Source organism: Colossoma macropomum, unplaced genomic scaffold (assembly GCF_904425465.1).
Source record: "Colossoma macropomum unplaced genomic scaffold, Colossoma_macropomum, whole genome shotgun sequence".
In the NCBI taxonomy this organism is placed as follows: Eukaryota; Metazoa; Chordata; class Actinopteri; order Characiformes; family Serrasalmidae; genus Colossoma; species Colossoma macropomum.
The window spans coordinates 33,567,061-33,581,016 of NW_023494784.1; the positions used below are offsets into that span (position 1 = coordinate 33,567,061).

Here is a 13,956-nt window from a genome sequence, read left to right on the forward strand (position 1 = left end):
TTGTATTCCATTACTTCTCAACCCTGCCAATTAGCATGAAATAGTGTTATGTCATCTTAAATAGACTTGCTTATGTGATTTCTGACATTGTCATACATACTATTATGTAAAACAATGGAAAGAATTCTGCATTTTTGTCCACTTTATAGATGATGGTATATCATACACTGTCAGAAACCATGAAACCAAGCCTTTTTGAAGTTAGCTGAACTATCGCTTTAACTTGGGACAAGGTAAAGGCTTTTGCTTTGGTCTTGCAAGGTGGGCCTCGCAGTATTTATCACCACAGGGTTAGACGACCTCTGATTTTAGCTCTGTCTCTTAAGTACCCCATGCTAATCAGTGAAGCCCTGTGGTGTGAGGTTATGCTAACTTGCCCTGAAGCGCTGCGATTAAAGGAGAGATTTCCACATCATGGCCTGCACAATCTGTCTGTGGCACTGGCTTCCTCCATAATTTGAATGGTGAGTTTGTCCCTTGGTGGCGGTGTGAGTTTCCCCCTTGAAGTTGGGGCTCAATGCTAAATGACTTCCTTGTTCCTGTGCAGTCTCTTTGACTTCTTCTGGAAACCAGGTGACTAGCCTCCGGGCAGGCCTTTAATGTATTCACCCAAAATAAACCTGTATCCTGCAATGTTTAGTCACTCCAGGCCATTTTACCACCCCTGGTCTATCAACAATAACAATAGCATTGGCAAGATTTGAACAGCACGGCGAAAAGTCCAGATTTATTTATTTACACATATATATTAAAGTGATAAGACAATATTATCTCCACTGTTTTTAAAGCACTATCAATTATTAGTTCTAAAATACAGCTCTCACTAAAAAACATGTTGATTGGATCTCAGTTTTTTCACTAATGCAGAGTTTTAATCACAGATTCGTATTTGTTTAAATGTCATGTATGGACTGATTTTGTGTTCCTGTGAAAACATTCAGTCTCCTTCAAAATTATGGGTGCCTCTGGTCAAATTAAACATATCATGAAATGTGGCCCATGCAAAACATCTCAGTACCTTTGGTCAGGGAACATAATTGTACCATAATCTATTGAAATTGTATTCCCTAAGTTTTATACTGACTATATTGTCTAAGTGTTGACTCCACACACCCCGCCTCGTCTCCAGGCTCTTTGTTTTATTGTTCTGTTTTAGAACATTAGGTTATGAAAAGATAAATACGTACTGTTCACCTGGAAAAAAACTAATTTAAGGTTCACAATTAGACCTTAAAGTCACTGTTGCACCTTTGAGGTACATTTACATTGTAGCTTGATGAACGAAAAATGTACCTGCACAGAACCTTTATTTCTAACAGTGTAGGGGCGGTCAAACTTGTGTATGACTGTAAGTCACTAATCTTTGTTTTTATTGTCGTTTTTTAATAAGAATGAACGTAACAAGGGCTTAAATGAATACATAACTTTATTTAAATAAATGCTTTGTCATAACAAAAAAAAAGACAAAGGTTAAAAGAGTACATAAATTACAAGTTGAATAAATATTACACAGTGATATTCACTTTTCTTAATAATTTGAGATTTTTTTTTTCTTTATTTGTTTTATTAAGAGTTCCAAATGCTGTTTTCACGGTCCTCCTGCCACAAATGGGTCCTTTTTTTTTTCCCAAACGCCGGGTTAGGCCACATGTCAGGGTGATCAATCATCAAGTCTTTTCTCATCCACAAAATAAAAAAAGAAAAGAAAAATCAAGAAGAAACTGTTATGCATTCAGAAAGAGAGCTGTAACTACCGTATCATGTGTTGTGTATATTGTAGTCGTCTAACCATGTGGAGATTCGGAATCTGGTGAAGGTACTGAGCAACACTACAATGGCGTTGTGGCTTGACTGTTCTCCTTTCTCTACAGCACAGATATGATTAGAAAGAGTCTCAGTCAGTCGTGTTCTCTTTCTTCCAGTGACCAGGTTCTAGACAATCGTGCAGGAAATGAGTTTTCTGTATTCAAGCATTGTCTTTGGTTGATAGAGAACATCAGCTGTTTCAGTTGATCATTTGGTACCGTAATGGAAAACAAGGCATCGGGAACGTTGCAGTATAATTTCACCATACATGATTAGTAGTATGATTAGATAGTGTACCACGTTAACCTTGAGCCAAAAAGGTTGCCTACAGCATTTGACGCTAGTAGTCACGGATTTTCTGGCTGCTTGTACCTGTTTCACAGATTCCGAAAGCTCCATAAGTCTAGCCTGCTAGCGGTATCTACTGTGATGTGTTCTGCGCTGTATGTATGTGTTCTTGCGTCCCCTGATGGGACACTGAGTTCCCAGGACGAGATCACCCGTCTGGGGCTCTCACCTTCTCTCCCTTTCCCTGGGTGCCATTGAGGCACATAGTCTGCAAGCTGCAAGAGTAGATGGAGAATGGACTGAGATTAATAGCTTTCGTATTACTGTTTTTTACCCCCCACCAGATGAAGAGGTGGTTGTCAGGCTTGGGCCACTAAAAGCCCCTGTCGAATAAAAAAAAAAAATCCCCAGGCAGGGTTTTTTTGTGTCTGAGGCCTGCTTCCTGCTCCTCCTAACACCTGAACTGAAGTTTGCTTTTGAGTCGGCACTAATAGGAGGAAGCTGTCATGTGGCAAAAGAAGTATTGTAAATACATAAGTGCAAGCTGCTTTTATAAAAACAAAAACAAAAATAAAAACAAAAAAGTGGGAGGGGGCACTGAGCATGGATCAGGACCTGGGTAAATATCCGGCAGAATGGACTTGCCTCACGCTAGCCTCCTTCTTGGAGGCCATTTGTGCAATAACAGAGAGAACTACACCTCCTCAATGACTTACTTCAAACACCTGCCAAGATCTGATTAACCCACTCTCTCTATCTTTCTCTCTCTCTCTTTCTCCACACCTTCAGAGAGTCCCTCATTGCTCATTCATTCCATCCGGACGCACCAGCAGTACATTCTGTGGTTCTTTGTCTACCTGCGAGAGAACACAGGAGTGATGGGTTTTATATATTCTAAACGTAGTAGCTATCCATAGCAGAGAGAAGCAGCACTAGAGGGCAAGCTCAGCGGAGCTGCTTCTCAGTCTCATTGTGTCAAACATTACGGGCCCCCTCCCAGCCATGAAACTATGATCACACAAAGCTCTGTAATAAGATCTGAGCAGAACCACTGTGGCAGGGAATGGCTTTTCTCGCTGGTTCCCTCCGAGGGAAACTCCAGCTGGAGCTGGCCGACGAGGCCTCTGTGTATCCCTGTTTATATGTAGCTTGACTGAATTAAAAAAAAAAAAACCAACAACTTAAATTACTCCTCAGCGATTACATACATTTGCAGTCTCTGTCAAATCAATATTCAGCTTATTCGTAGATATTAAAAAAAAGAAAAAACAACAAAAGAGACAGAGGTGTACCCACTAGCTTGAGCTGTTAGTGAAAAAATAGCTCTCGCTCTTATCTTTGCCTCATCACATGGAGTGATTTTCCAAGGTGTTGGCGTGATGGATTTTACATGTACATATCTGAATGCAATTGAGGTCCCTCGTCAATACAATAAAAAAAAAAAATCTTTTATCCCCTTGGCTACTGTGTAACGTTCACGTCACTATTCAAATGTATTTGTATGAAGAAAGGCACTGAGACACACACAGACTCATAAAACTATGCACTAAATGACGTGGTAGTAAAACGTGCCTTCTGTTTCAATGATGCCCCTTAAAACCAAACGTGCAGTTGCATCGTGCTGAAGACAAACTATCAGCGTGAGCACTTCTTTGTGACCTGAAAATAGACTAGAAGCGTGGTGGGGAGAAGTGGACGTCTGGGAACACCTAGGCCCCAAAGTGACAGGGTAGATGGAACAACGTGAACACGCTAAAACGCACAACTCCGTTTCCAAGCACCAGTTCTTTTGTTAGAAAAACATTCATCAATCTACAGTTAAAGGTAACATACTGTGCCAAGGGCTCACTCACTAGCTCAGTGAAAGCACTTGGTCGAGGAACATGGCTCATAAGTGGGCAGTCGATACTTCACTGAAGGCAAAGAAAAAACACAAACAAAACCAAAGAAAAGAAGACGGCTATTCCAAAACGTCACAGAAGCTACTGCCCTCAAAAGGTGAACGTCCCGTCAAACAGAAATTCTGGGGAGATTCTAGCATTAGGGCATTGCCGTCTGCCTCGAACGTAAACACCAAACGTCCCACTTTTGATAGTGACACTTCCACAGAAGCCTTTAGACATTTTACTGCAAATGGGTGCCAACTGATTTTGCCCTTCTCGCAAGGAATCTAAGAAGATGCAGACGTGACTGGACCTCGGTCTGCAGCCACGAGCGGGCAGCCCATCGGCTCTCCGTTCACCTGGGTCACTCTGCACGGCAGCGTCAGGTTACATAGGCACAGTTGGCATTTTAGGCAAGCTACACGGAGCCACGGAGAGGTCTGTGGGACGGGTTTTGTTTCTACACCATCCTGCTCCCAAAGACATGCTGCGAGTGGGCCAGTGAGAGAATGCTATGTTTGAGCTACTCTATAGCTGCTCCTGGGGGTGCCGTGGGGATGGGGGTCTTTGCCACTAGCTTACGTGGCAGAAAAAGAAAAAGGGGACATTCTTATATAAAAATGTGCCACACGTGCACATACACTCACACACACGCACACATACACTGAACTTGGTGAAGTTACACATTTCCAAGCAGGTTCCCCAATGATTAAGTGCTCTGACAGGACCAAAATAGCCAGACAGACAACAGAGACAGCTGTATCAGCACATCTCTATAACATGTTTTCTTCTTTTGGAAAACAAAAACAAACAAAAATTGAATAGTTCTTCCAATAGTACAAGTTCAAGCTATCTCCTCTGACACCTCAATCTCAAAAGATGTAAAAGACCAAGATAGCCCTCTGTTAATAATCATCAACATGCCATATACATTTTTTTCTTTTTTTCCGTTGTATGTTACCAGTATGGTGCTCAAACCCCAGCTTCTATAAAAATATATAATTGTATGTATATATTTTTAAAAATCGTTTGCCGGGACCCAGCCCTTAAACCTGACGCCGCTGAGGCCCTCTGATTGGCTGGGTCCCCTGAGTTAGAGATGAGAGCTCAGTCAGAAAGAGAAAGTGTTTGTTTTCTTCCTCAGTTTAGCTTTTCGTGGTAGTTCTATTGGTTTGCTTTTTGTTTTTCTTTCGCATCGAAATCTCAGAGTGACTGGCGGGTGGACAGGTGGGAAGGAAAGAAGGAGGCGAGCCTCGAGTCAGGTGATCACAGCGGGTCCCTCCTCACTCGTTGTTGTTGCTGTTCTCCAGGTCCTTGCACTGGACGTTACCCCCGCTGTAGTCAGTGCCTGGCAGCTGCACGCCATACTTGTCCACGCACCAGCAGATGCCTCGTTTCCGGCCACGGGAAGGCTTGCACTGCAGGGTGGGGGATTAGGAGGGAAAGACGAGTGAAGACGGGGGTTACGTGACTTCCACGGAAAATTACCAGACACCCACCACTTACAGGACAGCTATGGTCACATAGAACGAAGAAGTCATTAAAAAAGATTTAATCCACACCTGTTTGCGCTTGAAGAAGCCTTTCCTGTCGCAGTTGGGCAGGTAGAGGGACAGAGCCATGATGCGAGATGTATCTTTCATTCCCTTTATGATCCCATCCAGCTTTCTCCTGCAGGGACCCTGTATGATTCAGCACACAATGCATATCAATACAAAGTTTAAAACAAGGAAGATTTACATTCAAGCCAGTATAAGAGGTCATCTGTACCCAATTGTTTGTCTGTCAAACATTTATTTAGAGTATTTGCATGCATGGTGGTGCTTACATGTTGCCATTTGGCTTAGTGAGAGATGCTACATCAGCTGCTTATTAAACGTTTTACATATATTAAACATATATTTGAATATCCACACCCCTTCCTGCTTTGCAACCTCATTTAACTTACAAATTCTGGTTCGTGCTTGTCAATCGGGAGCGGTGAGTAATCCGGTAAGCCGACAGACCTCAGCTTCTCCTGCTGCTTCTTTTTGTCCTTGCGCATGGCAGCTTGCTTCTTGCTGTTGATCATGTCTTGTTTTGGGTTAAAGGGGACTTTGGCTTGAGGCAGCTGCTCCTCTGTCACGTCAGTCTTCATTGTGTCATCATGCTCTTTAGATTCACGATCTACAAACGACACACACAAAAAAATCAAAACACGGATGAGTTTAATTTATCCCAACCATCGTTTACCAAACATCTGCTTTTGCTTTCAATGCAGAGGAATCAAAGTTGGCGTCAAATAGCAAAGACCAGTTTTTACTGCCCAGCTTTTCCAATACCTGAGTGGTGTCTGAAAATAAATCTGAAACCAACTGCTTTCCCACCAAATGTTTTCTTTGCATTTGTTTACAGAGTGGGGAAAAGGATCAACAGGTGATGACAAGCCCTACCCCCACCTATACAAACCCCAGTCCCCCTACAAAACCTAAATACAGTGACCAAAATGGGACACTCTTTTTGTGACTTGCTTCATTGTTAACTAAACAGCCAATGGTCAAGTAACCAATGAGGCCAAATCTTCATTATGGACTTCTTTATGGAAATGACAAATCATGGCAAGCATTTGGTAGAACATGCAAATGTGTCAATGACTACTAAATCAAAAAATGTCAGTTTCCTCAAATGCAGTTTACTTTCTCACTCTAGCAAGCATGTTTGAGCTGAATTGTGAAAGTTTTGACTGTAGTGGAACAGAAGCCATTGTCAAAGGCTCTTTTTCTCCTTCAAGTCAATCTTAGATCCTTTGAAGCCACAGCAACCACAAGTACCATGGCAACCAAAAGGTTTTAGCGAGATGGACGAACCTGTGTCGTGATGGTAACTCTATCTTTGAGTGTTCGAGGGAAGTAACCATATTTGGACAAAGAGTTTTCAACAGTCTCTACAGCCTATGGAGAAATAAGGTAAAGGCCCAAAGTACTGCATGAAAGCAAATAACGAATTTGGACTGACTTGAATGAGACATCTGCTCACCTAAACTAAATAATTTATTAGGGCATATTATTAGGAGAGATGGCTAAGAGAAGGTGATCAGACATCATTTCCCCAGATGGTTTTACAGTATAGTAAGTGCATAAATAATCCCTGAACCCAGCAGGCCAAGGCACTGTTACATGGCCGTGGCTATATTTATCCAGCAAAGAAATCTAACAGAATGGCAGTGGGTGCTAAAGTCAGGGTCAAATGTTGAGATGGAATGTGCCAAGTATTGTTCAGGACACAGCCGCGAGGTGTCACAAGGCAGCTCGGGGGGGTGGATTAAAAATGGTTCGGCTAGTTTCTCTTATAGAGCCCCTGCTTCACTGCGCTACCATGTAAAAGAGAGGGGTATTCCTAGCAGACTGGTGTTGAAAGAGTCTGTCTGATACTGCAGACATGGGGACATGGGGGAGGGGTGATTACTGGAATTGGGTTCCTGGCTTCTGAAGTTGTTATCAGAGCCATGGTTGACTCTTTGAAATTAATCTTGCAACTCATGACTTGGCAGACTGATATTTCTGTACAGAAAAGCTCCCAGCAGCCAGGCTAGCCGAGAGGCCGGTCAGCTTGCCGAGTCTCAACTATCTCGTTCTATCTCCTCTAACGTCCTTTTACAGTTAGAAAATGGACTGTTTCTGAAATAAAGATTACTTAGTAAGCAGTTAGCTCATTCTGGGGAATGCAAGTGCTCTCAGAAGTTTGACATTAGCCACAACAAACCTTTATGGCGGTTTGCAGTTTGCCTGACAGGAGGGAGCACACAAGCCAGGTACAGCTCGGTTAAAAATCAACAATAGTCAGAACTTGCCTTAAGCACATTTCAGTTTCTATTTTCCTTTTGTTTTGTTTTTTTTTTAAATTGTCAATTTCATGTTTTCTTGTGCATGGGCCAGGCTCTTTAGCGTGAGGACAAACCTCACTTTTTCCATGCGCAGGGTCCCCAGCTTGTAAAGGAGGCTTAGCAAGTCTGTGTTTAACATCTGAACCCCTGCCAAGACACTGGAGCAAGGCCAAGCCAGACATATCACGCGCAGCCTCTCTATTCAAATGAGCTTTGGAATGAAAGCTGAAGAGGTATTGGTGTCTCTCCCCTTAGCCTTGCAAAGTTTTCATTAAGACGAGAGGACCTGAGCAGGCAAAGAAGGTGCATCTGATAGGGCTCTGTTTAAATATTAATATGCGTACGGGGCAATTATACTTCATCAATATCCAACGTTTCTTGCAGCCTGAATGCTAATGATGAAATCAAACCCTTCTCTCAATTTTTCCCGTATTTCACTGATCGCTGAGGATGTACGGCATGGCAATTTGAGTGCTGTGTTGACAAGATATTCTTGAAATTCTCATGAATCTCAGGACTGGCTCTTGGTGGATGCTACACAGAGTTTGATTTTTTGTTTATAACTACCCACATGGTGCCCAAGACAGTTATTTACATGCCATCATTTCATCGTTGTGGCATTGTGACAATTACAGCAAGTCGTTCCAGAGTGAACAAGTTGCATTTTTAAGCAGGCGCTGCTCCTGGCCTAGTCTTTCGCTCTGCATTCATTTTCTTTGTTCAAGTCACTGGCCAGCCACGGCATCCTAAGCCAGATTCCGCTGCTCAATATTTAAAAGCTGGCCCAAATCCACAGCATGATCGTGCAACTGCAACAGAGCAGCAAGCAGACAAAGGGCCAAAAAAGGCCAGAGCAGAAGCTGCTGCCTATAGACCAATCCACCAAAAAAGCACTGTGATCCCTAACACCTGCTGCAAATTATGAAGTGCTGATACAAAAGATGAAACATCTACATGATGCAGTGTAAGAATATTAGACTGGCACTGTGTAATGATATCAATCTTTGGTGATGTTTAACGGATGAGTAACCGAAGAAATCAGACAGTACTCAACAGCCTACTCTATAAAAGCCAAAAAAATCTTCAAGATATTAGTGACAACTTATATGGCTGAATAATGAAGAGCAGTCTTAAACCAAACACTTGTTTATACACTACCTCTGGCTATAAAAAAACAACTGGTGATGCATTGTAATGAAAAGTATTCGCCAAAGTCAAAATGTATGACAAGCTTGGCCAAAAAACAAATAAAAACCCTAATAAATAGTTTACATAAACCAAACTTGTTGAAATGATTACTGTATGTAGGCTACAGTACGTAAATGTCTATGAAATTCAACATACTCGACAACAGAGAAGGGGTGCTCATTCAAGGCAATGAATTTACCGAATTTAGTTATATGTTGCACTTTGGCATTGTTGTTTATTCATATTTTCATCATTTCAGAAACTGAGGCGACGTTCCTCTCTGCTTCACCAAAAGTTTGCACCGTGGTGCATCTCTACATATAACCCATTCACCTGAAAGCACTTTTCATGGCATCATTAGTTCACTCGAGATCATTTCTAAGTATGTGCATGTTTGAGATCTATGCATGAAGAGAATTCGAAGTCCTTTTTTCTGCTTCTATCATATGCTTATGGCAGCCAGTGTAGCATCACAATTGGAATTATATGAATTATCATACATCACAAAACTACATTCAGGTTTCAGGTATTATTTTAAAATTAACTGAAAAGCTTTAAAAGGAACTGTGTTAGATTCCAATTGTGATGAATGGACTGAGACAACCTTCTTGCTTTCATTGTCAGTTGCACAGAAGGCACCCCTCATCAAAAGCAATGAAAACCCAAGATGAGACACAAGCCACCACCTAATTTTGGTCTGAGGTCTCACCAACATTTGAGTTTGGGTTTTTCGAAAACCACTCAATCAGAGGCTGCCTTGTCTCCATTCACACCAACATGGGACAATTGCTGGGTGTGACAAGGTCCTGACTCCTGATACAAAAGTAACAATTCTGACCAATGTTGCAACTCTTTCCATATGGTTTCAGCCACTGCTGAACCTGTGCTGCAGGCATGAAATTAAGCACCTTTTGTTTCCTTTCCTTGGAGGAATGTGACACTGAAGCGAGCACCCCTGGTCTGAGACAGGACGTTTCAGCAGGCTGGCACCTTAACCACATGGTCTTACCACAGTGTCTGCTGTTTTCTGCTTTAACTTTAATTTCCTCTATGTGATCTGAGAAACTGGAAGCGATAAGATTGCAGCGGTGATGGAGATGGAGGGGAGTCGGGAGGGTTTAAGACTCTCCACAGCTTTGGCCAGCCACACACATGTTCCCACTTAAAGCTCGGCATGAGGATGTCGCAGCCCAACGATCACATACTCCTGACAGAGGAGGCTACTGTGGGAGCAGAGTTCCTCCACAGCTGTTACCCACTAACCCTCCAGGTGCCACTGACAAATACACACTGCACAAATTGCTGGTAAACTTTATTGGCAGAAATCATTCAAGTGTGCCAAATAGGATCTTCGCTTGCATACCTCAGCTGAAGGTGAGTGGCCGTCTGAGACATATGCTTGACATTGAAGCCTGATTTTGGATGAAATAAAGCAAAGAAAACCAACCTAACGGTGAAAAACTGAGTGTTCAATCTGTATAGGTTTCCTTTTGTTTGTCTTGTTATTATAGTTAAAATGCAAGCAAGCTCCAGTAATTAGATAAGCCGGTCATAAATCAGTAGAACTCTTGTACAAAACCAAATCATATCCAAATTTCAGCTTCTGATGTTCTTTTGGCTCAGAGGAACATCCATTAACTGATGATGTGTTGCCAATACACATCATGCTTGTTCATGTGCAAGTGAAGTTTTCTAGATTTGGACCATTTTTCTTCGTCGGAACAGTTTGCTGAACCCTAGCAAGGGACAAATTGCTGAATTGTACCATGAGGTACCTTCACTTCTATCATTCAGCAACAGGTTGAAGCTTCTGATGCTCCAAAAACTATGGCTTATGGCACTGACCAACTTTGAAATCACAAACCACCCTGTCAGTCACTCATTAACCTAAAACGGGGTTGGATTTAAAACTTAAAGCTGTCCAAATACTTCCGAGGGGATAAGGGTCCAGGACACAGCGCACTATTCTGACAGCAGCAGCTGTGAAACTTAACCTGACTGGCCAGTGATGGGCAAAAGACTCAACTGTGAACCAAAAGAGTGGAAGACTCTAGGTGTAGTTTGCATCTATCCGATGAGAACATATGCAAAATTGCTCTGCTCCAAGCAGACTGAAGATGATAGACTAATTGTATTCTATCACATGGGATTGTCCATTGCTTGTCCAATGTTCTGTTCTGGCTAATCTTATGGAATATCCAATGCAGGAAAAGTGGGTAATTAGGAGGCAGGGGCTGGCGGCTCATGATCCTAGTGTGGACATGGACACTTGACCTCTCTCCATTTTTTCCCCTGTCCTGCTGGTAAAACCAGGATGAAACCAAACACTATAGTAGACAAGAAGCCCCCCCTCCAAATCCACCCAGTGCTTGATAAATAGCTCTTCAGACAGTGGCTCCAGAATGTATTCTGCTGAATCACTGTGGCACGACTATGTGCCCAATGCAATCACACGCTGGGGAAGAGCTGCTCCTGTTACAGCATGGCTCCCCACGCTCATGTCGAGATTCTAACACAGCCAGGCTTTGAAGTGTCTCTGTGTGTGAATGTGCATGTGCATATGTTTAACCTACAAGAGCAGTAACCAAGGACCATACTCCTACTTCCCCAGTTGCACTGCTGCATCGAGCGGTCCTTCCCTTTTCCAAACAATGACTGTAGAAGAGTGCAAATTCCTTTCTCATGCTGTACCATGGATTGATGTTGCCTCAGGGAACTTGGGGGTGGGGATAATTTAACATTAAAACTGACAACTGGAAAGAAGCCCGTAATAAAAAAAGGTTTCAACGTTAGATCCCTAACATCATAATTTCATACATGTAGCATGAACACAACACATGATGGTGGGGGTAGGTAAATATTTGGGGGGGGGGTTGGATCATGTTTCATGAAGCTTTCAGTTCAGCACACATGCCCAAACTACAGCCATCCTCCTCCCCTTGGATTTAATCTTTGAACAGTAATCTAACTCTCTGCACCACCCCCAGATGAACACCTAAATACAGACTAACCGAAATCTGCTGGCCCCCTCAAGGTCTCCACTGTCTTCTCAGGGGAGGATCATGATCTAATGAACTGAAGCTTACCACTAAACTAAACACAACAGCACAGAGAGCAGAAATGCTGAACAGGTCCTGGCTGGGAGGGCTTAGTGATTTTGCACCACCTTCAACGACCGTCCCCCAAACATCAAGACTCCGCCAAGGAGGCTTGCACATCATCATCAACACTGACTTGTGGACGCTAAGCATACAGTCATGCCAAAGCATTTCCACACTCAAGTGTTTAGACAGGGTTCAGTATGTAGCTCAAGCAAACACTGTTACCGTGCAGTGCACGTGCAGAGCCGGTGGTGCTCGTGCACGGCGTTAAAATTGGCTTTTTCTTGGAGAAGCTGCAGGCTGATTAACCTCAATTCATCCGTGTCACTGACATACTGAAAAGTTTCCTGGTGCACGTTCGCGAATATACACACCTAAACAAATTCATAGCTTGTTCACGTGCATTTCTAACAGAGTGCATGCTACCTCGTGCTGTCCATGGGAGTGTTTCTGTCTTGCAGCATGGCCTGAACACATTGACATGACAATTGCCCCCCGTCGCCCTCCAAACTGCCCCAGTTGCACTAACATTATAGCACGTACAAAAAAGCTCATGCATTCAGTTGAACTTCCCACCAAAGCAATCGTTTTACCCTCGTGTGACTTCTGGCACTGCATACAAACAAACACACGCACCACGCGCACGCACACCTGCACGCTAGCAACTCACCCGCGGGCGCGTGCGGCGCCTTGTAGCCCTTCTCGTTGGTGCACACCCCGCGGCCGTGCAGCAGCGCGTGCAGCGGCTTCTCCTCGCCGTCGCGCGGCAGGCAGCGCAGCCCGTGCGCACAAGTCCCCGTGTACACGCCGCACGCGTGACCCTCGGCGAGCGCGCACGTCAGACAGCAGCCGCAGCCGGGCTCCTTCACGAGCTGGCAGCCGATGGGCACGGGCGGGCACATCGACAGCGCCTTCTGGTCGCACGGCTCGCAGGGCACGTATGAGGCCAAGCCGCGCGCCACGACGAGCACGAGCGGGAGCAGCGGGCACACACCGAGCAGCATCGTCTCTTCTTATTTCTTCCTGTTCTCTCCCTCTCTCTCAAAAACAAAACAAAAAAAACGTTTTATTTACCTCCGGTCAGAATCAGCACGTGACGTTCGTTGCGCGCGCTTCAGGGCATCAGAGTCTTTTCAGTGTTTTTTTTTTCTCAATAACAAACAACAGCGAGAAAAAGTTCACGTGAGTCCCGCATCCGAAGCAGAAAAGCCGGGAGGAAAGGGCGCGCGCTGTTCAGGCTCTACAAAGGCATCCGCATGGGGGGTAAAAGAACCGGCCGGGAGGAGGTGTCTCTGCGCGCTCTGCCCGGTTTTTCCTCGCGGAGAGCAGCTACGGTCCGGTGCGCAAGGCGAGTCGGTGCAGCGCTTTTTTTGTCCCCTTCTCGCTCACTCGCTGTTTCTGTCGCTCTCCACCCCCGAGTACACGCGCACACACATACACACACCACAGCGCTACCGCGCGCGTGCAGGAGTGAAGTTTTGGGAGCAGACTGACGGAGCGCGGGGACGGACTCGCCTTTTTAAAAACGGCCAAACCCAAAGAGCGCCGAGGAAGGGAGGCGCGCTCGCGCTCGCGCTCACCACAAGCTTGGCCGCGCGCCAACGGTTTCCTCCACCCCCCACCTCCCCCCCCAACACACAACCCCCACCCTTCCACCCCCCAAAACACACACACACACACACACACACACATAGGCAAAACACACAGAAGTTTGTATTCCAGTCGTTGTGAGGTATTTCCATGACAGCTAAATGCTGCTGTGCTACACCTAACACAACCCTGACCGCAGCTTCTAGTCTTTGGGCTCCTTTACTTTTGTCTAATAAAA

General features: G+C 44.3%; 1 protein-coding gene across 1 annotated transcript; it reads right to left on the reverse strand.

Moving 5' to 3' along the window:
* Window positions 1-1,408: 1,408 nt before the first annotated feature.
* On the reverse strand, window positions 1,409-13,671 carry igfbp5b (insulin-like growth factor binding protein 5b). Its single transcript, XM_036569549.1, has 4 exons — window positions 12,799-13,671; window positions 5,926-6,143; window positions 5,540-5,659; window positions 1,409-5,395 (listed from the first exon to the last, which is right to left on the reverse strand). The coding sequence occupies exons 1-4, from the start codon at window positions 13,130-13,132 to the stop codon at window positions 5,261-5,263; spliced, it is 807 nt and encodes a 268-aa protein (XP_036425442.1). The 5' UTR covers window positions 13,133-13,671; the 3' UTR covers window positions 1,409-5,260.
* Between the last annotated feature and the right edge of the window lie 285 nt (window positions 13,672-13,956).

Coding starts and splice junctions, on each gene's coding strand:
- igfbp5b (XM_036569549.1), bottom strand. CDS start 13,132: ATGCTGCTCGGTGTGTGCCCGCTGCTCCCGCTCGTGCTCGTCGTGGCG. Junction 5,660..5,925: donor ACAAGCACGAACCAGAATTT/GTAAGTTAAATG, acceptor TGAATCATACAG/GGTCCCTGCAGGAGAAAGCT. Junction 5,396..5,539: donor GCTTCTTCAAGCGCAAACAG/GTGTGGATTAAA, acceptor CCCACCCTGCAG/TGCAAGCCTTCCCGTGGCCG.